The 27,131-nt window shown below is 35.5% G+C and overlaps 2 protein-coding genes across 7 annotated transcripts; both read left to right on the forward strand.

The window, feature by feature from the left end:
• The first annotated feature begins 143 nt into the window (after positions 1–143).
• On the forward strand, positions 144–8,302 carry bdh2 (3-hydroxybutyrate dehydrogenase, type 2). 3 transcript variants are annotated; one of them, XR_010896626.1, is made up of 11 exons: positions 144–194; positions 758–845; positions 1,866–1,944; positions 2,836–2,932; positions 3,172–3,280; positions 4,999–5,059; positions 5,312–5,425; positions 5,534–5,592; positions 6,615–6,707; positions 6,847–6,962; positions 8,162–8,302. XR_010896626.1 is itself a non-coding variant. In XM_067403254.1 (11 exons), exons 2-10 carry the CDS (start codon positions 774–776, stop codon positions 6,898–6,900), a joined length of 738 nt encoding a protein of 245 aa, XP_067259355.1. In that variant the 5' UTR covers positions 144–194; positions 758–773; the 3' UTR covers positions 6,901–6,942; positions 8,162–8,301. The 3 variants fall into 3 exon arrangements, 2 of the variants coding, with proteins under 2 accessions (XP_067259355.1, XP_067259354.1); XM_067403254.1 differs by having other exon boundaries at positions 6,847–6,942; positions 8,162–8,301; XM_067403253.1 differs by lacking the exon at positions 8,162–8,302 and having other exon boundaries at positions 6,847–7,342.
• Positions 6,850–26,603, forward strand: si:dkey-162b23.4 (sodium/hydrogen exchanger 9B2). 4 transcript variants are annotated; one of them, XM_067403250.1, is made up of 13 exons: positions 6,850–6,942; positions 8,162–8,339; positions 10,139–10,352; positions 14,364–14,534; positions 16,532–16,674; positions 16,879–17,006; positions 17,092–17,267; positions 19,210–19,316; positions 19,444–19,593; positions 19,831–19,939; positions 21,643–21,779; positions 21,954–22,137; positions 24,700–26,603. In XM_067403250.1, the coding sequence occupies exons 2-13, from the start codon at positions 8,247–8,249 to the stop codon at positions 24,759–24,761; spliced, it is 1,674 nt and encodes a 557-aa protein (XP_067259351.1). In that variant the 5' UTR covers positions 6,850–6,942; positions 8,162–8,246; the 3' UTR covers positions 24,762–26,603. The 4 variants fall into 4 exon arrangements, with proteins under 4 accessions (XP_067259351.1, XP_067259350.1, XP_067259349.1 ...); XM_067403249.1 differs by having other exon boundaries at positions 6,860–6,962; XM_067403248.1 differs by lacking the exon at positions 6,850–6,942 and adding an exon at positions 7,489–7,544.
• The last annotated feature ends 528 nt before the right edge of the window (positions 26,604–27,131 follow it).

The following is a 27,131-nucleotide window of genomic DNA, read 5'->3' on the forward strand; positions in this document are numbered from 1 at the left end:
GTCTGGTAGAATTATTAGGCCTATTTTCAAAAACACATGCGTATTTGCCTGTACAACAAATAATCACATTTTATGCTTTTCTTTTATACATACAAAATACAAGACTTTTATTTTGATAGAAAAACGAAACCTGAACGACAGGGAAGTTCGTTCATCACGTGTGTTTTTCTGGAGCGCACACACACAAGTTGACAGTAAGTTGTTCCGCTGCTTCTCCTTGTAAAAATGCTTTGCCTTTATTAAGCGTTTCCACTGACTAATTGTGAAGTATTTAGGGCGCTTAAACGTGGACTGCATCTGTTTATTTCTATGTTTACAGTCATTTATAAAACTTAACTGCTGCACTGAATTACCTTTAAACTCGTCACGTGACAAGCTTTAGACCCATGTTATTTAAACTTAACTAAATGAACGTCGGATAATGCGCGATACGTCGCTAAGATCCAAGATTAATTTTACACTGCTGCAGAGACGTTCATCACCTAAAATTACCCGTCAACTTATTATTAACCAAGTAATTTGTTTACTGCAAACGATAACTCACTGATTCTACTGCATGTATGTTGTGTTACTCATGCTGAATATAATGTATCTGGATATTTTGATATATATATATATATATATAAAACATTTCCATTGGGATATTAAACATGAACTGTTCAAAACGACTAAAAAAAGGTAAGTGTGTTCAGCATACTGAATTTAATGTAATCAAACTAATAAACCTTGCCTTTTTATGCTCTTTTTACACATTTAGGTTATTATCGAAGAAAATGGGCCGTTTGGACGGGAAAGTCATAGTCCTCTCTGCAGCAGCACAAGGCATTGGAAAAGCCTCTGCAATAGTAACCATTTATTTTACTTCAGCCACTTCCTGCTTACAACTCTATAAGTTTTCAGCACTCTGCTGTGGCTTATTGACAGCCCTGTGTGCCACTTTGATGCATATAATAAATGGATTTACTCTGAGGGTTTACAATTGCCATGTGTTTTCCTTTTCAGTAAAAGCATGTCATGCAAAGGCTGTCAGCATGGTATTTTGTGGCTGTCAAGTGTAGATGCAGAATTCTTGGACATAGAAATAACACTATAGTAAATGTTAAACCCAGCTCTAGGGAAGAAATTGCCTAGCTTTTGCAACCTATTTTCTATTTTTACCAGAATTTTTTGTATAAAATTGCTATAATTAATCATTAAGGGGTGAAGAAAAGAGTGTCTCAGATCATTTAGGCAAATTTGATCTCTGTGAGTCAACAGCACGTTATCAGCAGAGCGCTGGAGGTGGTTAAGATGCACACCTGCTAGGTGAATAAATTTCCATATCAAGTGAATATTCAAATGGTTATTAAATGAGAGAAGCTACAGATTGAGGGAACGCTCTAGCCCTGAGCCAGTTGGCAGATCACATGGAGGGAACACATGCCATTGCACAAATTGTCATCAAATGAAATCTCACTGGCGGAGTGTTATTGAAACGTTTATATGGTAAGCTTTTATATCACCTCAGCTCTGCTGAGTGCACTAACCCTGCTCAAGATGAGCTATAAGATACCTGTTGTCCGGTGAAATGGATTTGATGAAACTTATCAAAGGTTTGAAATCATACCCATTGCTATGATATTGTATTACATTTGTCCATCTTGTGGTAGAGCATGAACCTGACCTAGAGGTTGAGAAAGTTAACAAACATCATGTGATTGTATTAGTAGTGTGATGAACGAGAGTCTGGCTCGGAACACACATTTGATTGCTCAGTCATTGAAACAAAGCGCGTGTTTTTATTTGTAAGGTTATAATTACATGATGCTAATCATGCAGGTTGTTGTTTATTGACTTTAACTGTAATGACATCTTAATTGTAACAGGCTTTTGCCAAGGAAGGTGCTCAAGTCACTGCTACAGATATCAACGAGGAGAAACTTAAAGAGCTGGATGGCATTCCAGGTATTTTACTTATTGACTAGCTATGTATTGCCACCTAGTGGGAAATGTGAAAGTGTGCTATGTAATCTTAAACTTAGATATCAATATAAACTATTAATGCCAATTTCCTCAATTATGAATGACAATGATTAAAAATAACATTCTGTAAATTTTAATGAAATAAAATCCAATTCACTTTGACTTGAAATGTTGAAATATGAATGTCTGTCAGAATTTTTTTTTTTTTTAAATGCACTACTATTCAAAAGTGTTTTTTTTTTTTTTTTTTTTTAACTGTTTTTCAAAGAAGTCTCTTATTCTCACCAAGGCTGGATTTATTTGATCAAACATACAGTAAAAATTGTAATCTTGTGAAATATTGCTACAATTTAAAATAACTTAATTCTAATGTATTTTAAAATGTAATTTATTCCTGTGACGGCAAAACTGAATTTTCAGCATCATTACTCCAGTCTTCAGTGTCACATGATCCTTCAGAAATCATTCTAATATGCTGATTTGATGCTTATTAACATTTATTTGTATTAATGTTGAAAACAGTTGTGCTGCTTTGTTTCAAGATTTTAGAAAGTTCAATAGAACAGCCTTTATTTGAAATCTTTCAAATCCAAAATGTAGTGATGGACACCTGGTCATGTGTGTTTGCTTCTTAATTTCCTCAAGCATCTTCTTTGATCTTTGAGCATGTCTATATCAGACTTATCCCCCACAAAGAGATTTCAAAGGCTAGTGGGCCTTTTTTAGCCCCCCTTTTCATACCGCTCTGCTTTGCCACATAATCCCATTATGTTGGAAACAAATTGCTTTAGTTCAAGGGTGCTTCTCCCCTCAGGCTTTTGTATGCTCTTCTGATTCCTGGAATGCCTTTTTTTTTCTCCCTTGCTTTTTTAGGTATCAAAACCAAAGTTGTTGATGTTACCAAGAAAGACCAAGTGGAGGCCCTGGCCAAGGACTTTGACCACGTGGATGTGCTCTTCAATGTTGCTGGGTTGGTAATCAGTGAATATATAACTTAAGCTAACTTTTAAAAAAAAAAAAAAAAAAAAAAAAAAAACCTGGATATTATATGGAGTTTCTATATGTAGCCTATCCTGCCTAGTTTCAGAATATACCATCTTCCAGAAATCACATTTCATGAATAACAAAAAAGCATGACTTTGTTTCATTTTTGGGTGAACTATTACTTTAGTGTGCACACAGTTTCTCATTCTTTTTTCTTTGAAATAGTTTTGTCCATCACGGCTCAATACTGGAGTGTGAGGAAACAGACTGGGACTTCACCATGAATGTGAATGTCCGTAGCATGTACCTGATGATCAAGGCCTTCCTTCCTAAGGTCATCTTGTCCTTCTCCTCTCCAGGATTAGACCAGAACACATGCTACCTCTTACATTTAGAGATTATTTTTTCATCCCAATCTCTTTTGTTCTTTGAGGGTTTAAGGGTTAGTTCACCCAAAATGACTTTCATTTCGTTAGACTTTTGTTCATCTTCTGAGCACAAAAGAAGATATTTTTAATGAAATTTGAGAGTTTTCTTTCCCTCCATTGACAGTCTACGCAACTACCACTTTGACGCTTCAAAAGTTCACAAAGAGATTTTAAAACGAATTCATATGAATTGAGTGGTTTAGTCCAAATTTTCTGAAAAGACTCAATCACTTTGTTTTGATGTGACAGTTTAATTTAAGCTTTAATTCACATATAAACACTGATCAGCAAACATAAACAGAAGCTTAACCATACATTATTTAATGCACGAGAACAAACTTCATTGGTTCTTGCAGAAGCTCAACCATGCTGCGTAAAACACATGAGAATGAACCTCATTGGTTCTTGCAGGCGTCAAGCAAACATGCTTGAGCTCCCATTTACCACAAATGATGTGTGAGTTGATGAACGTTAATATGTGAATAAACGGCTAAAATCAATCAGTTCATCATATAAAACGATCGTGTCACTTCAGAAAATAAACTGCTCAATTCGTATGGATTAGTTTTACAGTCTCTTTATGAACTTTTTGAAGCGTCAAAGTGGTAGTTGTGTAGACCCAATAGAGGGACAGAAATCACTCAGATTTCATTAAAAATATCTTTGTTTGTATTTTGAAGATGAACGAAAGTCCTACAGGTTTGGAACGACATGAGGGTAATTAAATGATGACAGAATTTTCATTTTTGGGTGAACTAAACCTTTAAGAGTACAAAACATGTGGTTAACTACTTAACCCTTCTGACGGTATAAATGTGCTCAAACATTGTTCCTTTGTTGATGAAATATGAATGTCTGTCAAATTCGTACACTTTTTAAACATAACTATGTGAATGCTAACTTCAGAAATCATTCTAATATGCTGATTTGCTGCTCAAGAAACATTTCTTATTATTAGGTGCGTTCATGTCATTTACTCAAGTCAAATTCCCTTATTAATTATGAGATTCCAACTTGTAAAAGGCAGCACGTCCTCATAGAACTTGTAATTACTAAAAACTATTTTCTGAGAGCTCCAACTTGTACCTCATGATTGCTGTACCACCTGACAGCTGTACAGATTAATTTTGGCATTGATAAGTGTTGCCATAGAAATGTATAATTCCCAGGATTTGAACATCTGAGTGGACTGTCAAATGTTGTCATCTCGTAATTACGGTAATTCCCACACGTATTATTAATGTTGAAAAAAGTTGTTCTGCTTAATATTTGTTTGGAAACCGTGAAACATTTTTTAAAAGGTAAATAAAAAGTTCAACAGAACATTTATTTGAAATTGAAATATTTTGTAATATTATAACATTATAAATTGTAATAGTATAACATAGTAACATTATAACATTAACATTGTAACATCGTCTTTTCTGTCATTGTGCTGAATTAAAATATTAATTTCTTTAATAACATCATATTTATGACTTTTGAACAGTAATGTATATCTGGTAATATTATTATCATGGGATCCATGACAGTTGCATGAACACAATAATCCTGTCTGATTTGAAGAATGTTACTTTAACCAGTCGGCCAATTTAAACTAAATTCCCCTTATCCATTTCTATAGATGCTGGCTCGTAAATCTGGTAATATAATCAATATGGCATCTGTGGCATCTAGTATCAAAGGTAAATATTTTCTGATCGAAACCTATATGCATTTTGATGCTGAATTATAAATGGGCCTCTGTAATACATAACGTTGTATATCGAGGTTTGGCCCTTTGCTCCTAATTACATGTGATGATTGACATTGTTCCATGTAGCTCTTGGCATATCATCTTACCCCCCATTATCTCCAGTTCAGCTGATGCTTGGATAAATTCCAGGTCAAGTGAAGTTTGCCCTTTCCTAATTGCTCATCGTTAATTGCATGTCTAGGAGTTGCTAACAGATGTGTCTACAGCACGTCTAAAGCTGCCGTCATTGGACTGACCAAATCAGTGGCAGCCGATTTCTTGGAGCAAGGGATCCGCTGCAATTGTGTCTGCCCTGGTAAGCTACTTTATTGATTGGTTTCCTCTATTGAGTCCCTGTAACATACAAAAATGCCTCTATACCTAATGATTAAATGAGTCACTTTGCTTCTCTTGAACTTTACAGGAACCGTAGATACACCATCTTTACGTGGGAGAATTCAGGCCAGTCCTGATCCAGACCAGGTACTGCTTCCCTATTACCAAGACATTGTGCTACACAGCCAAGTGACACAGTAATCTAAAGCTGTTTGCATAATCTTCAATTGTGTTTATTATTATTGTTTATTTTTATTTTTTTACAAATGCAAAACTCAGAATCTTGACCAAAAAATGTATGCACCTCTTGATGGAAATAAATGTTATTTCCATCAAGAGGTGCATCAGTTTTTGTTCTTGTATTGACAACGCAAGAGTCGAGCATTTGTAAAGTCTACTCCAGCACATCCCAAAGACTTTCAAAGAAATTAAGGTCTAGACTCAGATGTGCCAATTCATGAGTGAAAATGATTCTTCATGCTCCCTCCTAACCATTCTTTCACAATTTGAGCCTGATGAATCTTGATAATGTCATCCTGGAAACCATGATGCATCTTCCTACATGGTTGTTTAAGAAATGAAAAGCTACACACTCCACACTGTAAAAAATATTATCATGATTTTAACAGTAAAATACATTTTTACAGTTTTATTTTGTACATTTTAATTTACAGTGAAAAATCGTGAATTTTTATTCCCTGAATTCCCTGCATGACATTTAATGTATTTTTGTTTAAATATCTGTTTCTTATTAGGTTTTCTTCGTTTTTTTTTAATCAGTAATGTACATTAGAGTTTTGTTACATCTATGTTGTTACATTATTGTTCATTAATGTTATTGTTAATAATGTTATTAATTAATGTTTATCAAAATGGATGTAAGTACTTCATTAGGTCAGTAAATTAACATTATATCAGTAAATGAAATATGTTTTTTACTGTAAATTTAAGTTAAATCTGTAAAACCTAAAATGTTGCTACCGTATTTTTTACAGTAAATTTATGGCAACAGCTGCTGGGTTTTTTTACCGTTAAAAAAACAAAAAAAAAACAGTTAATTTTAAAGTTTATTTATTTATTTTAACCAACAGCATTTACTAATCATATAAACACACACAGTTCAGCCTGTCAGTCTCTCTGTCATAGAGTTTCTGTCTTTCACCTCTCAGGCTTTTAAAGACTTTATGGCCAGACAGAAGACTGGTAGAATGTGCACAGCAGAGGAAGTGGCACATCTGTGTGTGTACTTGGCCTCAGATGAGGTGAGTATTCGACCATTGTACCCTCTTCTTTTCCATTATATAATTTTTAGACACACCACTTGGATCTTTATAAAGGTTTTTGCACACGTTATTAAAGCTTTTAAGTTTAAAAATAATCAAAAGTTTTTTCTTCCTGCAGTCTGCCTACGTAACAGGAACTGAAGCCATCATTGATGGAGGGTGGAGACTCTGAGGATGTTTTATCACTGGCCAAATCTAAAAAATCAATGCTGCTGTGGGTCCTTCCTGAGTTCTGTAAATCCATGTCTTGATTTCATTGAATACTAAATTGTTATTAGCCAATGCTTGCAGTTTATAAACTACATATTATGTGTTATTTCCCTCTAACATCATGTCATCTTCAGCTAATTTTCAGCTTTGTTAAAAAAAGAATTGCTTGGTTGAAATAATTGTCAAATGTATCAACATTATACAGTCAATTACTATCTTCTTTTAGGCTTATTCGTGAATCAAAATTAAGAATAGTAAACCATGTTTTTTTTTTTTATTATTAAAAACCCATAGTTAGTAATTTAAAAGAATGATCTTTGAAACTCTTAGTTTTTTATTTAATTTTTATTATATGTGACATTTATATGTAATAAAAATGAACCATATAAAGCATAAAACACTGTGGATGTCCCATGACGGCGTCTTGTGATTGGTCCGTTGCTGTCAAATCTAGCCAATCATGCTGCACAAGGGGCGGGACTTGTCAGAAAAGGGGTTGGGAAAATATCCTGATTGGACCACTTTATTTCTTTGGGTTGGACGAACGCAGAGCCGGTAAAATAACAGCTTCCATCTGTCACTCACACTTCCGGATGCCTCCACCGGGTAAAAGATTAACCTTTAAGGAGTATCCTCGCATTTGGGGATCAAGCGCGAGTGTGTATTTTCAGTAATCTTTGTTTTTGTATGTAAAGACCTCAGCACATGCCGGTTAATCCCTTGAAGACATCAAAGTTACCGATACGACCGCGTGAGATTTGAACGCAGTTTGAAGCCATGATTTTTTTTTTGTTTGTTTCATTGCATGTCAGTCAGCTGATTTATTTTTAATCACAAAAATAATAATCATCACATAGAAAAGACGTTGTCTTGATCACGCAAAACAATGTGACTTTAGGCATGAACCAGAAACGAGGGAATGTAAATATTAGATAAATGCGCATAAATGGACTAACAACATTGTAATGTCAGTGATGCTCAGTGAGTGGTTTACTACAGTCTTATAAACAGAGACCATATGCCACACACTCTTCAGTCTGATAAAGCACCATATGGCCCAGTCGTCGCGTTTAGTCCTGTTACAATCCGATTAACCTGTTGAACAAACCAGGCGCTTTTTTCCCCCTAGTAGTCGTGATATTTCCTCATTGAGGTTCATTGAAAACACCTAATCAGGCTTTATCGATAGGTTGATGTTTTAATAGCTATTTATATTTACACAGGTTGAGTCTTGATGAACAGGAGCCGGTCATGAGCGCGTGCAATGGCTAGAAGACCCGCGCGAGGATAGAGCAGAAGTGTAGTGCCATGGAGGATGCCCATTCCAGACCCCATTCAGCTCACTCAACTTACTCACAGAGGACTGAGGATGCAGCCTCCGTCTTGGGGAATCATGCTGAAGTAGGTTATTAGTCAGACTTTATGCTGTAAAATTGGTTTTAAGAAATGGGAGAGTTGCCTTTATTGTTGTTATGTAGTGTAGAGGAAATGTTATGCATCTTCATAGCTGATCTTAAGACTTAAAGAAAGATTAAACGCTTTATACTAACCGTAATTTATATAATTAACAAACATTGTAATGCATTAGTTCAGTAGTTTATGTACATTCAATTAATATTTGAATGTATGAATATATGAATAAGAAAATACAGTGAGAGTGTATTGGCAATGCTGTTTTGTTTTTGTTTTTTTACATTCTTTTTAAATTTAATTCAATTAAGTTATTTACAGCATAAAGTTTGATTTAAAATCTGATTGTGAAAAAAAAAAAAAACTTTTAGATTTTTTTAGTATTTTGTTATGTTCTTTAAAAACAGCAGTCAAACTAAAATAATATATTAACTTTTTTGTTTTCATTTTACATTTGTTTTAGTTTTTTTTTTTTTTTTTTTCAAAATCCTAAATCCCGGTTTAATGACAATTCTTATTTTTTTTAATGGAATATTTCAGCATTTATTATTAAAGGGTTAGTTCACCCAAAAATTAAAATAATGTCATTATTTACTAACCCTCATGTCGTTCTACACCTGTAAGACCTTCGTTCATCTTCAGAACACAAATTAAGATATTCTGATGAAATCCGATGGCTCAGTGAGGCCTGCATTCACAGCAATGACATTTCCTCTCTCAAGATCCATAAAGGTACTAAAAACATATTTAAAACAGTTCATGCGAGTTCAGTAGTTCTACCTTAATATTATAAATTGACAAGAATATTTTTGTGCGCCAAAAAAACAAAATAACGACCTTTCAACAATATAGTGATAGGCGATTTCAAAACACTGCTTTGGAGCTTTACGAATCGAATCAGTGACTTGGATCTCCTATCAAACAGCTAAACTGCTGAAATCACGTGACTTTGGCACTCTGAGTCACTGATTCAATTCGCAAAGCTCCGAAGCAGGAACGACATGATTAAATCACATTATTTTCATTTTTGGGTTAACTAAACTCTTAATGATTTATCCGTGCGAGTGTTGTCAAAAGTACAGACCGTGATACCAAGTCGGTACTGAAATTTAAAAAAAAAAATGACGCTGTTGAGCGGATTCATAAACACCTCTGATTGGCCATTGTGTTCACGCACTCATCAGATATGTCTGTGACTGGCTACAATGATCAACGCTTCAAAAACATGTTGTAAATAGACATCAATGACGCTCTTCACCGACCTGCTTTCAAATGCTCCCGCTTTCAAAACACTTTCAAATTCAAACACTTCCGTGTGCTTTCAAATGCTCCCATGCGTTGATCATTGTAGCCAATCACAGACATGTATGATGAGTGCGTGAACACAAAGACCAATCAGATTTGTTTACGAATCCGCTCAACAGCGCTCAAGTCATTATATTTTTTAAATTTCAGTACTGATTTGGTATCGCGGTCGGTACTTTTGACAACACTTAAAAAAAAAAAAAAATGTGCTGTTGTAATTTAATCAAAATAACTTCCACTTGCAATGGTATCTCTTCTCTTCTCTAATGCTGTGTTTACGACAATCACAATAGGGAAAGAATGACTATTGCAACTTCCGTTTCATGCCAACTTCATATTAAAAACTATAGGTGTGGTCTCAGACATTTGGAAATACATCATATATGTACTATGTATTATATTCTGCACTGGATAAAGCATCTGCAAATTTAGATTTTGCTACTAAGATCACCGTTCATCTCTTCACTCTTCATTTTCTGATTCAGCATCACCTTACTGTCAGTCAGACAGTCCTTGTGGTTCCGAAGCGCCCGGAGAGCCCCAATCCGAGTGTGACTGAGGAGACGACTTTTGTCCCACGACCGGTGTCTTCAGTTGACGCTTACACCAACACAGACCCTCCGTACGAATGCTGCCCTTGGCTGCGCAGACTATGCCCGTGCCCGCCCAGAGGCCTGCTGGCTGCAATTATCACCAAAGGTCAATAATCTTCCAAAACCTGATGGTAGAGACTACATGTGTACTAGTACTCAAAAGATTTTTAAAAGTCACCCAAATTGCATTTATTTGATAAAAAAAATAAAAATAAAAAATAAAATACAATAAAAACAGTATTATAATAAATATGATTACAATTCAAAATGCCTGTTTTTAATATATTTTAAAATCATTTATTCCTGAAATAGCAAAGCTGAATTTTCAGCTTCAGTGTCACATGATCCTTCAGAAAAGTTTTGTCAAAATGTCTTGATTTGATATGATCTCAACTGAGACACAAGGAACCTTAATTTGCAGTGGAGACTTTAATATAATTCTCAACTCGAAAATGGACACCTCTACATTGACAGAGAAACCGATAACTTCTACAGCAAAGATATTGAAAGGTCTTATTAGGAGACATGTAGGTTTGATAGACCTTTGGAGGGATTTTTTTCCTAAAGGACGAGATTATACCCATTACTTGCATGCACACTCAAAATACTTGAGAATAGACTATTTATTTATGTTTAGAAAAGATAGACATAAGATAAATAAATGTACCATAGGAACAATGGACCTCTCCGATCATGAACCAGTATATGCCTCAGTGAGTTTAAATAAAATTCATATTAATACATTATGGAGACTAAATTCTAGTATTCTGAACAATGAGCAGTTTATAGAATGCATGAAAACTGAAATTAAACACTATTTAGAAGAAAATGACAACAGGGAAGTATCCCCAGCAGTACTGTGGGATGTTTGTAAAGCTGTCTTGAGAGGAAAAATAATTGTAGAAACAGCATTAGCTAAGAAACGGAGACAAGAGAAGCTCATTAAATTACAAGTAAAACTAAAGGAGCTGGAAAGGGAACATAAAAGTACACAAGCCCACAGATCAGGTCTAATATAAGAGACTGGAAAAGTTAAAGAAGAAATTGCTGAGGTACATAATGTGGAAATAGAAAAGAATCTCACATTTCTGAAACAGCGTCATTATGAAGCTGGGAGTAAAACATTAAAACTTGTGGCTTGTAGGCTCCGTAAACAACAAGCTGACAACACAATTTAACCCTAAAACGAGAAAGATTCAATATAGATTAAAAGAAATTCATGAACATTTTGAAAAGTTCTATAAGAAACTATATACAGAAAGTACATCTATACCAGAAATGGATATTACGGCATTTCTAAGTTCTTTAAAATTACCCAAATTAACAAAAGAACAAAATGAAAGTTTGAAAAAGGATATAACTTCACAAGAATTGCTGACAGAGATCACTAAATTAAAATTAAATAAATCAACAGGTACACATGGGTTTACGGCTGAATGGTACAAGAAATTCAAGGAACAGCTCACCCCTATCCTTCTTCCAGCCTGTAATGCTACATTTCATGGAAGGGAGATTCCTATTTCATGGAATGAGGCAATCATTTCTCCTATTCCTAAAGAAGGAAAAAATAAACTAGATTGTGCTTCTTATATGCCTATCTCGGTTTTAAATGTTGACTATAAGTTATATACAGCAATATTGACTAGGAGAATACCGGTAGAACACTTACTTCCAGAGCTGATTCATAATGATCAGACAGGGTTCATTCAACAATGATAGACATATACTACATATAATGAAACACATTCAAGAGAGTAACATGCCAGCAATGATATTGAGTCTGGATGCTGAAAAAGCCTTTGATTCAGTCAGATGGTCATACCTATATAGAGTACTAGAAAAATTAGGTTTTCATGAAAACATTATTAAAGGTGCCGTAGAACGTCTTTTTAAAAGATGTAATATAAGTCTAAGGTGTCCCCTGAATTTGTCTGTGAAGTTTCAGCTCAAAATACCCCAGAGATTTTTTTTTTTATTAATTTTTTTAACTGCCTATTTTGGGGCATAATTAAATATGAGCCGATTTAGGCTGCGCGGCCCCTTTAAATTATTGTGCTCCCCGCCCCCGGAGCTCACGCTTGCCTTAAACAGCATTAACAAAGTTCACACAGCTAATATAACCCTCAAAATGGATCTTTACAAAGTGTTCGTCATGCAGCACTACTAATCGCGTAAGTATTTTATTTATTTGGATGTTTACATTTGATTCTGAACGAGTTTGATAGTGCTCCATCGCTAACGGCTAATGCTACACTGTTGGAGAGATTTATAAAGAATGAAGTTGTGTTTATGAATTATACAGACTGCAAGTGTTTAAAAATGAAAATAGCGACAGCTCTTGTCTCCGTGAATACAGTAGGAAACAATGGTAACTTTAACCACATTTAACAGTACATTAGCAACATGCTAACGGAACATTTAGAAAGACAATTTACAAATATCACTAAAAATATCATGATATCATGGATCATGTCAGTTATTATTGCTCCATCTGCCATTTTTCGATGTTGTCCTTGCTTGCTTACCTAGTCTGATGATTCAGCTGTGCACATCCAGACGTTAATACTGGCTGCCCTTGTCTAATGCCTTGATCATGGGCTGGCATATGCAAATATTGGGGCATACACACCGACTGTTACGTAACAGTCAGTGTTATGTTGAGATTCACCTGTTCTTCGGAGGTCTTTTAAACAAATGAGATTTATATAAGAAGGAGGAAACAATGGAGTTTGAGACTCACTGTATGTCATTTCCATGTATTGAACTCTTGTTATTCAACTATGCTGAGGTAAATTCAATTTTCAATTTGATGGCACCTTTAAAGCCATACAGTTAATATATTCAAGACCACAAGCAAGAATTAAAGTAAACGGGAGTTTGTCTAATTTCTGCAATCTGGAAAAAGGAACGAGACAGGGGTGTCCTCTTTCCCCCCTCTTTCTTTTCTCTATATTGAACCCCTTAGTCAACAGATAAGACAAAACCATTATATTACTGGGATGAAGATGGGGGAAAATGACCATAAAATTGCGCTATTCGCAGATGATGTTATGATATACTTGAGATATATATACTTGGGATTTGGGAACAAAATGAATTTGTGCAGATACTCTTGTCTGCATTTATGGCTATTACAACTAATAAGGTTGTTTCTAAATGTTATCATTGTCTACAAAACCACAGACCAGAATCCACTTCTTAAGTCAAAAGAAAATGGGAGAAAGAAGGAGACATGTCTATAACGGAAGAAGCTTGGTTAAAAACATGTAAATCCCAATGGAAAACCACAGGCTCTCACCAATGGAGGCTATTTTCCTGGAAAAATGTCATTTGATTTTTTATTTCACCAGCTCAAAAATGTTATAGTGAAATAGGATCAGGATGTTGGAAACACTGTAATTCAGAAGAAGCAAATCATCACCATATATTCTGAGCGTGTCCAGTCATTCACACATTTTGGAAAGATGTACACAGGACATTAGAGGCTATATTAAGAATCAAAATTCCATTCCAATTTTATGTCTTATATTTGGGTAATCTGGACTTGCATAAAACCAATTTTATATACCTATGGAGAATATTTCTGGTTGCAGCTAAAAAGGCTCTTATGCGCAAATGGCTTCAACCTACGTTACACATTATATAAGACTGGAAAGCAGTTGTAATTGAAATATATAAGATGGAAGTTCTTACCTTTTCTTTAAAATTAACAAAGCAAAAAGGGATTCTGCTGTGGAAAAGATGGAAGGAATTTGTGGAAAACAGAGTAATTATATAATAGATGTAATCATAGATTATTGTTGGAAAATCAAAACTGTAACTATGCAAAGTTGCCACTAGACTGTACTGTACCCCTAATTGTTTTTTTGTTATGTTTTTTTATACTTGTGTTGGTTATCAACCTTTTTATATATATATATAGTGTTGTGGATAACTTGTGTTCTGCAACTATTATGAATTTATTGAGTATGAATTTATGGGATGTCAGCTTAATGGAAAATATCCAATCTTCCATTTATTCTGTAATGTATGTATGACTCCTACACAAAAAAAAAAGTATTATGTTTACTGAGTGATCTGCTGGCTGACTGAACCCAATATCTGTTTGTTCTTGCAGTGACCATGGCCGCTGTGCTCTTTGGGGTGGTGTGGTCCATTACAGAGAAGGAATGTCTCCCGGGCGGGAATCTCTTTGGCATTGTGACCTTGTTTATTTGTGCCGTAGCCGGCGGAAAGCTGTTTGGACGCATACATTTGCCGAACATGCCACCTTTACCTCCCCTTCTTGGTATGAGCAATTTCTTAACATATTAAGGTGAGGTCACATTTGTGAAATTTTGCCGGCAAAAAGGTCCATTGTCAATATTGAAGCGATATTGTCTGTGTGTGGACCTTTTTCGCCCTCACGGGAAACTGCGATTGCACACATTTGTGTAGATATTGACCACAAAGTTTCATTAAATGTGACCGCACCTTAAGAAAATAATGGCTATGTTAGGGATGGAGCATTAACCTACTGCATACTTCACAGTATATACTGTATACTACCTGTTATTAAACATCATACTATTTTTGTACTGAAAAAAATAGTCCAACTTATGAAGTCTTTCAGATGGTAACTTGGATAAGAACCTTATATCTGAACATCTACTTAATAGTCTTCTACTTATTTAAAACTAATTTACACTACCACTCTTTTTTTTTAATTTAATTACACTTTTAATCAGCAAGTATGTATTAAATTGATCAAAAGTTACAGTTAAGACATTTATAATGTTAAAAATTATTTCCTATTAATGTAGTTCTTTTGAACTTTCTATTTATTAAAGAATCCTAAAATAAATGTATTGCAGTTTCCACAAAAATATTAAGCATCACAGCTGTTTCAACATTGATAATAAGGAATGTTTCTCGAACACCAAATCAGCATATCATGTGACACTAGCTATGTTTCCATCCATCTATTTAATGCAAATTTTGGGTTATTGCATAAAAAAAACACCAAGATACATTCTAAAAATGCGCAAAAAAACAAAACAAAAACATTTGTGCTCAAATGAAGCATATTTTTGTTATTCAATAAGATGACATGCTTCAATGGAAAAGCATTTACTAAATAAATCCCTCGATACACAACCAAAAACTCTGGACTAACCAGCTGATTCATTTCATTTGCACAGCATCTCAAAAGTTGGTTTTATTATTGTGAAAAGCCTGAGCCAAAGTCTGTTATCAAAATAGTTGGGTATAATTGCATCCCAAAACTGTCTCACACGATTGCGTTCGGAGGCGGATGCCTGATACTTGGGAACGCAATCGTGTGAGACAGTTTTGGGAACATGACAGTGTTTATTTCATCTGTTTGCATTGACGTTCAAGGAAAAGTGACAGTTTTGTTCTCTTGAACACATGGGATTGAAACATTATTTGCAAATGTTTTATGTTATATTCCAATTTTGCTCATAAGTTAAATTCATAATTTTGGATGAAAATAGCTTCTGAAGACTGGAGTAATGGCTGAAAATTCAGATTTGCCATCACGGGAATAAATACACGTTTAAAATAAATAAATAAATAAATAAATAAAACAGAAAAGTTTATTTTAAATTAAATGTTTCACCATATTACTGTTTTTACTTTATTTTTGATCAAAAAATACATGCAGCCTTGATGGGAGACTTCTTAAGAGACTTCTTTTAAAAACTTAAATTCTCTTTCTTTAAATGTAAGTACAGTACATAGTATCTAAGGACACCTAATATAAAGTAATCATTTGATACAATGTGCTTATTGTGTACATACGTTTTTTACAATGTGCTTACATTTAAAAAAAAATCCTGCATGTAATTACATCTGTAATTAATTAATTTCTGTAATTACACTTTTGACCCATCCCTTACACCTTAACCCCCCCTTAAACCTACCCATACCAGCTCCACTACCACTTGTCCCTAACCTTACACATATCCCACCTCAATAGCAGAAAAAGTGTTTTACGATACACTATGAACACAATAAGTACACTGTACTTATTTTTTGAATGAACTACATAGTAGTTAAGGCCACCTAATATAAAGTGGGTCTAAAAACTCTACTCTAAACTTTTGAACGGTAGCAAATAAATCAGTTTTCCCTACAGGTCAAAGAAAAACTGCCTGTGTTATTATTCATTTTTTCTGTTAACGAAGGGGTCAGTTCATTGTCAGTGTGAGAACTGTTATGAATAACTATGGGATTACTGTTTGTGTTATTCAGTTCTGTTGTTTTCTCTGTGTGTGTCCGCAGGCATGCTGCTGGCAGGCTTTAGCCTCAGAAACATCCCTGTGGTGACAGATGCAGTTTACATTGATATTAGATGGTCATCTTCTCTGAGGAACATCGCCCTGGGTGTCATTCTGGTCAAGGCTGGGTTACAGTTAGACGGCAAGGTATGAAACCGCATCAGCCCCTGTGAAGTTACACCCAAAACATTGCGGCTGACCCGAGATGATGTGCCTCCATACTCTTTAGAATTCTCTTTCAGCCAAACACCATTGTTTTTTGATATGCATTTTCATTTCATGAAAATTGTACAATAAGAAAAATCGGTTTATCGGTTATTTTGTACTAAAATACATTTATGTGTGTTTCAGGCTCTGAAGAAGCTGAAAGCTGTGTGTTTGCGTTTGTCCATGTTCCCTCTGACCTTTGAGGCAATCACTATGGCTGTGGTCTCCTATTTAATACTGGGTCTTCCATGGGTCTGGGGCTTTATTTTAGGGTAAACCACTGTTTCTGATAAGATAAGAATCTCTTTGAAAGTTCTGCGGCTCCCAACACAACTGCTCTGGTTTTCTGCTCTGTAGGTTTGTTCTCGGGGCCGTTTCTCCTGCTGTTGTGGTTCCGTCCATGCTGCTTCTCCATAAGGAAGGGTACGGTTTAGAACAGGGTATACCTACTCTTCTCATGGCTGCATGTAGCGTTGATGACATCATTGCCATTACCTGCTTCACCACCTGCCTGGGCATAGCTTTCGCCACAGGTATGCCAAGAGACTCAAATGTAGCATACACATAGTATATATTCCTAAATTAAAATTAATGAATAATTAAATGAATGAGATATTTTGGATACTTATATCAATAATTTAACCACAGAGACTGAAACTGCTTTTTGATACACAGAATATGTTTAGGATAGATGATGTGCTATATTCTTTTGTATTTACACTAAAGATCAAAAACGCTTGAAAAAGCTTCCAGATCACTGATAGTCTTTGGTTTCGGTGTTACCACTGCTTTCTACAAATTCCACCAAATATTTTCAATGAGATTTCAATCTGGAGACTGTATAGGCCACTCAAGAACATTCTGCGACTGATCCTTGACCCAAGCTTTGGTAGACCATTTGGATGTATACTTTGGGACAGCTGTCCTGCAGGAAAGTCTATTGATCATCAAGCTTCAGTCTCTGCACCGAAGGCGTCACCACCTTTGCCAAAACAGCTTGGTTCTTCAAAGAGTTCATGATGTCCTTCATACAGTCAAGATTTCTACTTCCTGCAACAGCAAAGAACCCCCATAACAAGACTGGACCACCTCCACTTTTGACCATGGAGATGGTGTTCTTCTGCTCATAAGCTTTGCAGCTTTGCCGAATGCCACTCTTGTCCAAAAATGACATAAAAGCTGACTTGAATATAGGGTTGCAAAGGGGTGAAAAGTTTCCGGTAAATTTCCGGAAACTTTCCATGGGAACTTAACCTGGGGAATTTTGGAAATATTCCAATTTGCAAACTTAACAGGAATTTATGGAAATGTATGGGAATTTATGGGAATTAATTGGAAATTTTGGGAAATTTATACAGATTTATAATATTTACATAAAATCGACCATATAAAACAAATAACATTTTGTTTGGTCATAACATGAAATAACAGTTATTTATTTTTCACATTCAATTAATTCTAATTTAGTAAATATGTAAATTAAACATTTTTATTGCAGCAATTGTTACGTGTTATTTCAGTGTCACATGATCCTTCAGAAATCAGTCTAATTTTGCTGATTTGTTACTTATTTGTTGTTATCATTGTTGGAAACGGTTGCGTTAGCATGTTAGAATGATATCTGAAGGATCATGTGACACTGAAGATGCTGAAATTTCAGCTTTGATCACAGGAGTAAATTATATTTTTATGTATATCAATTATTATACCATTATTTTAAATTGTAGTTATGTTTCACAATAGTTTTTTTGATCAAATGTGCATGTTATGGACTGGGGGAATGCACAGTGCATGCAGGGGGTGTGGCCTCAATAACCATGCAGTAAGTAGTGTGCTGTGTGAGGAATGTGCAGGGTAAAAATTAAGCTAAAATTGCATTAAGTATGGTTGTTCTAACCAAAATTATGTTTTTTCAACTATATTTAAGTACCCTGTTATAGACTAACCTGCAATTTGGCAAATTCCGCGTTTATTCCCATTAATTTCCGTTAATTCCCATATATTCCCGTTAATTCCCATGGAAAGTTTCCAGCTTTGAAAATTCCCGGAATTTTGCAACTCTACTTGAATATGCTTAAAATCATTTGGATATACCTGTGGAGTTGTGGAAGAATGTTTTATGGAGGGATGTGACCAAACTGGAACTTTTGAACCCATGGATCAGTGGTACGTCTGGTACAAAAAAGGAAATGGATGGATGATTCAGTGATACGTGGGAATTCATTCAGCACAACTCTCACAGTGCATTATGGATATTCTCTAGTCATTAAGTGTTTTCCATTTGTACACTCATTATTGCAGTGGATTATAGGATTGAACGAGGGCTCTTGATAACGTCCACAATAGCTTCGGAGACCACTACAAATGGCTTATCCCTCAAATATAGGGTGATTTTGAACACAGCCCAGGTATTATGGACTTCTTTGGTGTTAGTGGTCCACTTTATTTTAGAGTGCTCTCTGTTGCCCTCTGCAGGCGCTGTATGGTTAAATGTGCTGAGGGGACCACTGGAGGTGTTAGGTGGTGCGGTCACTGGTGTGGTCTTGGGGTACTTTCTACATTACTTCCCCAGCAGAGACCAGGTATGTGAACAACAACTTTATGATTGCGAAGTTCATGTTCAGTTCAAAAACTAATGTGGAATTGATGATGTTGGGGTTACAGGTTTCATTATTCTTGATGATTTGTGTCTTTTGTCTTTGCACATAGGGAAACCTCATCCTGAAACGCTCTTTCCTGGTGTTGGGGCTGTCCGTGTTTGCTTTGTTTGGCAGTAATGTGGCCGGGATTCCTGGTGCAGGAGGTCTTTGTACACTGGTGCTGGCATTTGTGGCTGGAATAGGCTGGGGAAAAAATAAGGTCTGAATCTCTTCACCAAACACACATTTTTCACTAAAATCTCAAAAATAGCTGTGAAAGAGATGAGAGTTTTCCCTACTTTCTTTCTCAGTCACATATTTATACACTCTAATTTTTTTTTTTGCAACAATGTCAAGTAATAGAATTAAAAAATATGAGAGTGTGACAACAATAATGAATCTTTCTACCCGTTTTGTAAGATCACATGTTAGATTTCTCTGTGTATGTTTGTTTCAGGCACTGGTGGAGGAGGTGGTGGAAAGGTTTTGGCATGTGTTCCAGCCTCTTCTCTTTGGTCTCATCGGTGCTGAGATTGTTATTAGTTCTTTGGAGGTCACGACTGTGTGTGAGTGTCTGTGCTGTTTTAGTAACAGAGCTGATTGGGAAACACTCAAAAGAGCTTTTCACACTTGAAGTAGTTAAAGGGATAGGTCACCAAAAAATGAAAATTCTGTCATTTACTCACCCTCAAGTTGTTTCAAACCTGAATGAATTTCTTTCTTTTGAACACAAAAGAAAATATTATGAATTAGGGCTGCACAATTTATACACAATATAAAAAATAACATTGAACTTAAACGCGATTATCGTTTACACACGATTCTTAGTGCGATTATGAAATTGCAAAGGCTGTGATTGTTTTGTCAATGAAGTATGGCTCCAAATGCTAATCCATCTGGAAGCACTGCGAGTTTGAGTCACTTATAATGTACATTTAAAAAAAGCAACACGTGTCAAACATCTTTCCAGACATGAGAAGCATTTATTAACATCTTGTCCAACAAAAGACAACATTTAATAACATGTTTTTACTCCAAACTCACTTCATAATGACAGTTGAGTGTCCTTCTGTGGGATGATGTGGCTTCTTACACAGAATAAGGCAGTCGTGTGTTTATTAGTCATGTTTAATCAAAGTGTTTCAGTCTTCTGTTTATTCAGCTACAGTGATATGAGGCATGTTATCTTCTTCTGCGGCAGGGTATATTTGCAGGTTCTGCGCTAGAGCGCCCTCTGGCTTTCAGATGGGGAAGCATTTACTACTGATCACAGCTGACAAGCTGCACATAAAATAATCGCAGAATTTGCCAAATCGTGTGCGGTTTAATCACGATAAATCGTTTTTGAATAATGTTGGAACCAGACATGATGGTCCCCATTGACTTCTATAGTATTATTTTGTTCCATACTATGGAAGTCAGTGTGGCTGTGACTGCCCAAAGCATGTGAATATGAGACAGACACGTGATTTGTTGTCAGCTGCTAAGCATTTATCGTAACGTTTTTCACACTGTACACTGGCACCCAAATGCTGGGTTAACAGTGCAAAAGCAGTGTTAACCCTGTTCTGGAGATTGACGATAAATCAGGGTTAAGCGCAGTGTGAAAAGCCTATTATTACCATTTTCATAAGATGTATCTAGTGTCCCCAGAATGTGTCTGTGAATTTTCAGCTCAAAATACCCCACAGATAATTTGTTATAGCTTGTAAAATTTGCAAAAACACAACATTTTTGTGTTTATCCCTTTTAAATGTAAATGAGCTGCTGCTGCTCCCGGCCCACTTTCCAGAAGAGGGCAGAGCTTTTACAGCTCATGTCTGGCAACAACAAAACTGGAGAATCTCACGCAGCCAAAATGTCAGAAAGTGTCAGTAGCGGTATTCAGCCTTACATGTTCGAACCGGAGTCAGACACTGATGGAGAGACTTTAGAATGCAGCTGGACGAAATTTAAGTTGATTAAGTCATTGATTAGCATGTACCGTCACGTATCTTATGTAAGAGTTAGGGGAAATCTGGAACCGCATGTTTGGAGAGACTTTATGATTTATGAGGAATATAAAAAAGGAGTGGGTGGATTTTTACCATTACAGGCTGGTAGTTTACACACACTGTGGACACACATCTGTGTTCAAACACCTTTATAAAATGTAATTTTGCATAATAGGTCCCCTTTAAAGTAACTGGGATGTAAGCAGTGCACACTTTTGCACACGTGTAGTGTTTCAAACATGCAGCTGATCTATTCTAATTTAATATGTCCTCAGTTCTGGGTATAGCAGCTCTGCTCATCGCACTCACGGTACGGCTGCTCATCACTTTTGTTGCGGTACTGCGAGCTGGCTTTAACCTGAAAGAGAAAGTCTTTATCGCTCTAGCCTGGATGCCGAAAGCCACAGTACAGGTAAAATTGCCTAGTATATCAACCTATATATAGTACTTTTGCTTTCTTGTCTTTATCCTGTACCCATTCCTTCTAGGTTTCTTTGGACAAGAGTAAGCTGAATGACTATAAAATGAAATTAAATGCATATGTGAGATCCTTAACAGAGCAATCCCGTTATGTGATTGGTTTCAGGCTGCCATAGGCTCTACAGCTCTAGACATGGCACGCTCCAAGAATGACCTTGAGCTGCAGAAGTACGGCATGGATGTCCTCACTGTTGCTGTGCTGTCCATTCTCATCACCGCTCCTATTGGGGCGCTTCTCATCAGTCTGCTCGGCCCTCGACTCCTGCAGAAACCAAAGAACCCTGAGTGGGGTGAGATATTTGTACACACACACTCGCATACATTGGCCACTTTATTAGACACACCTGTTCAACTGCTTGTTAATGCAAATAGCTAATCAGTTCAGCTCAATTCAGTATTTGCGCTGAGATCTGAGATGTGGCTTTTTGGGTGCGTGCTTTGGATGTTTGTCCACACAGCGAGTACCAAATTGAGTTCTTTTTTGCATCTTCTTACACTTGAATATTTAAAAAAAAACACATGCAAAGGATACATTTCTGTGACGATGCAGAACTAGCCCAATCTGGACAGTGACACTTCCGTCAATTGTCCTGAGCTTCATTCACGCTGGCACCTGGCAGTCCGTATTGTCGAGCTCTGCTATATTTTGTACAGGTTTCATTTTGTTTTGGCAAGTATTTAGTTTACCCAGAGAAAAACATTGGATCATGCAACAGATATTATACAAGGTATAATGCAGTTATTTATTCCTCATGCAGTTAATTATTCAAAACCATCGGTATCTGCCTTTTTCATGCTGTAGCCGATATGCTAATGGTTTTAAGTGGATCAAAAACTGGCCAATAAATATTAGCGTCCAATACACTAGTGCATCTCTAATATGCAGCAATTTATGAAGTCTGTTCCTAACAGTTGGCATCAGTTTTGCTTGGATAAAATAAGATAAAGTGGTTAAAGTTTTGCTTTGGTCAAAAAATCATTTGGTTGAGAAAAATGTATTTATTATATGAATTATAAAATAATTTAAATAAAATAAAGATTTGAACATTTTAGCCAAACCAAGAACTAGAAAAGTGCAACCTTTTAAGGATAATTGTTAAAAATAATATTTAGAATACATGAGATTTTGATGAACTCTGTGTCCAAGAAAAGAGTTTTTTCGGAGTTGAAAAACTTGAAAAAACTTGAAAAAACTTGAAAGTTGAAAAACGTGCAGCTCAAATACAAAATATAGTCAAAATAACTTAAACACCCGCTCATAGTTCACATCACTAGGATGCCAAAACTGACAACAAGAGATTCGGAGTTGAAAAACTTTAAATTTCTTTGTTCTTCTCATCCATAACTGGACTTTTAAGTGTATTAACTTCATCTGCAGGCTACAGCAAAATAAAGTATGGCATAGCAATAGACACAATTAAACAATACAAAAAATAAAACCATTTAGCCATTAAAAACACGAAAAAATCAATGAAAAAAAACGTTGGACAGGCAAATCTAGTGGTCTCGCGAATCCAGCCGCTTCGCTTCTGAAATGCTTCTGGTGTGAGTTGACACCGCGCAGAGGACGGAACAAAACCTCGCTGGAGCCGTAACGCGCCGCAGACACGTGCAGTGTAAACAAGGCTTTCCTCTGACGAAAATGACTTGAACACACATGACGTCCTAAACACCACTTCCCACCTCGTAAACACAAACTTCCCAGGAGCACTTGAATGCACCATATCGTCTGACTGTATTGGAACCAACCTGAGAAACACACACACACACACACTTGTATATGTGGTTTACGGGGACTCTCCATAGGCGTAATGGTTTTTATACTGTACAAAATGTATATTCTATCCCCCTACACTATCTCTATCCCTAAACCTCCCCATCACAGAAAACTCTGCATTTAAAAAAAAAAAAAAAAAAAAAAACACCACTTAGTATGTTTTTTTTATTTTTTTATGCCATTCGGTTTATGAGAACACAGGAAGTGTCCTCATAAACCATGTTTACATTGTAATACCCATGTCATTATACACGTGTCTTCATAAACCATATATACAAGAACACACACACAAATCAGCCACTTGTGAGGTTTCATGGTGGTTAGGATGGTGCCTTAAAAATGAGCTGACTTTGTAGACAGTTAACAGGGTTTGGTCAAACCTCAAAACTAAACTGCATAGCTCTGCGAATAATACTGAAGCAGGTTTCTGCAGTTGTCTCACCACACACACACACACAGAAATAATATTTTATATTAATATATATAAATATTCAATGACACAATGTGGATAGCAGCTAATCCATTTTAATAAACAAGCTACATGAGATGCACATGGAAATGTATCACCACAGCTTGGAGAATTTGCATGCTGGCAGGGTTACCCTTTGTCCTGTTTCATTCTGTGTTTGTTTGCTTTATTGTTTGCACAGTGCTGCCTCTCAACTTTGCTAATGTGTTGGGGGGAGGGTGGATCAAATGCTCCAGCCCCTATAATTAAGACCAGTAGATTCAGTTTGCTTCTGATAAACCTGTAAAAACATGTATAAACCTGTGTTTTGAACAAACAATCATATTAACACACAGTATCTGTGACACTGAAGACTGGAGTAATGTTGCTGAAAATGTAGCTTTGTCATCACAGGAATAAATTACATTTTAAAATGTATTAAAATAGAAAACAATTATTTTAATTGTAATAGTATTTCACAGTAGTATTGTTTTTTTTTTTTTTTTTTTTTTTTTAATTGTGAGCATATGAAACTTCTTTCAAAAACATTAATACAACTAACACTAACATTCTTTATTGCATTAAAAAATGAGTCCATTGTATTAATTATCATTTTCTGAATTGCAGCTGTCAGTCAAGGTGCTTTGTCTGCATCAGGGACACCGGTGACATATGAAAGTGCCCTATGATGTTACTGGAAGGCTTCTGGGAAGTGACACCCCAGCATCCAAGGCTGCTGATCATCCTTTTTGTCCTCAAATTTTGATTCACAAACTCGTTATTACTATGACCCTCTGAAGTCAGAGTGCAAAAGTGGCAGACATGATTTCAGATGAAGGAACCCAACTTTTTTTATTTACCTTCCAAGGTGAATGAAAACCACTTGCAGTATTTCTTTTACAGATGAGAAGTTCCAAGTTAGTATTGTCCTCCGAAACGTAGGATTTTAAAGGATTACGCTATGGATTGATAATTTTTAGCACTGTCGAGTACAAAAACTGTTGTTTATGAATATTTTTTTTTTCTAACTGGCTGATATTTGTGTTGATAGTATTTCTAAAATTAGATATTCCAGATATTAATATATCAGTCTGAAGTGACTGCATATTAGTTTTACAGAAAGTCATATGCTGGCCAGTGTTGTCATGACTATGTTTGGAATGGAATGCTAGCTGCTTTCACTGTGCTGTATATACGGTGTACTCTGGAAGCTTGTTTCCGCCACAGAATAAAAAAAAAAAAAGAAAAGAAAAGGATAATTGCGACTAATTCTGACTTTTTTTTCCTCACAATTGCGAGTTTACATCTAGTAATTCTGAATTATTTTCTCAGAATTGTGATATTAACTCGCGATTGTGAGTTATAAAGTCCAATTCTGAGGAAAAAATACTTTTTTCTCAGAATTGTGAGTTTATATCTCAATTCATAGTTGCATGTTTATTAAGTCAGAATTGTGAGATATACTATATTTATATCTATACTATATAACTATTTTGAGGGGAAAAAAATGTACATTTGTATCACGCAATTCTGACTTCATAACTCGTAATTGTAAGTTTAACCCGTGGTTTCACTGACAAGGCTTAAGATAGTCTCACTCTAAAATGCATGTTTGAGCTGTTTTAACTGAAAGCAACTTGTACTGACTTATCTTAAAATATGTCAATGCCATTGTTTTGTCTCAAGATGCAAACCGTTAATGTTTTTTTCTAGGGTACATTTATAAAAGCAACTTAAATACCCTAATTGAACTAAGGCCTAATCCTGGTTTAGTCTAAGCCCTGTTTGTGAAACCGGGCTAGTATCTCGCAATTCTGAGAAAAAGTCAGAATTGAGTTTACATCTCGCAATTCTGACTTTATAATATATATCTCAATTCAGAGAAAAAAAAAATCTGAATTGTGAGATAAAAAGTTGCAATTACCTTTTTAATTTATTATTCAGTGGCAGAAACAAGCTTCAGTAGTATACAGCCTTCCATTTCTATTTTTATATAGTTAAAATGTCACTCATGTCTTTGGCTGATGGCACCAAAAGAACAATCCCAACACTAACCAGTCAAACATTGACTTTTGGTTTCAGAAAGTATGCTACATAAAGAATAAAAACACACAAAAAAGTATTTGGCAGTCTGATCAGAAGATGAGGCTAGAAAGAGGTTTCTTTCAGTTCACCCATCAACCTGGAATTGGAAGGTCAAGTTGAGTGTATTTTGGCAAATGTAGTAATTCATCTGAGTATTGTAGGCTTACAGCAGCAATAAGAACAGTATGGTAACTATTCCAAGCATAGTCATGGACCTACATTCTGAGATTCAGAGTTTTTGCAGGTATCTGTGAAGTCAGTTTAGAGTTCAATTACATTTTGTGTTTACAGTGAAAGTCATTTTAGAAACTAAAGAAAGATGTAGGGATTTATTTTATTAGGAGTAGAAAGAAAAACCATATATTTCCCTTTGCACAGTTCATCATGTTACTTTTCATGAGCCACATTTATTTCGAATTTTTTTCATGTTTTTTTTTTTTTTTTTTTTTCATAAAATGTGTATTTGAATGTTATACAGTCATGTGAAGGGAACACTATTAGTGGACTGAGTTTACTGCTTGAATTTTACAAGGTTTTGTATTGTGATTTTATCTCATAGTATTGGTAATGCTGCATACAGTCATTCTTAATTTAAGCTATTAAATGACTACTGTTAAATGCATTAGACCCTAATTATATACTGTATGGTGTATGTGGAGTTTATTTTTTATTTGTAGATGTAATGCTGCAGAAAATGAGTGACATGCCTTCTAAGTAAATGACAGGCAAAACCCCCTGCTTGCATTTGGAAGCATTATCTTGTTATATCATCAAATGCAAAGCAGATGTAAATAAGCAGCACTGTTACTTCAAAGAAATGGAGCATCAGCATAGTAAAGTTGCACTATTGTGTGTTTTAGGAAAAGTACACAGAAGAAACAAACTTCGAAAAACACTGTTGAATGGCATCACACATTCATCATTCACATTCAGATTAATAGATAAGAAAAACAGCATTTAGATTAAAAAGAATT

Source organism: Chanodichthys erythropterus, chromosome 12, assembly GCF_024489055.1.
Source record: "Chanodichthys erythropterus isolate Z2021 chromosome 12, ASM2448905v1, whole genome shotgun sequence".
NCBI lineage: Eukaryota > Metazoa > Chordata > Actinopteri > Cypriniformes > Xenocyprididae > Chanodichthys > Chanodichthys erythropterus.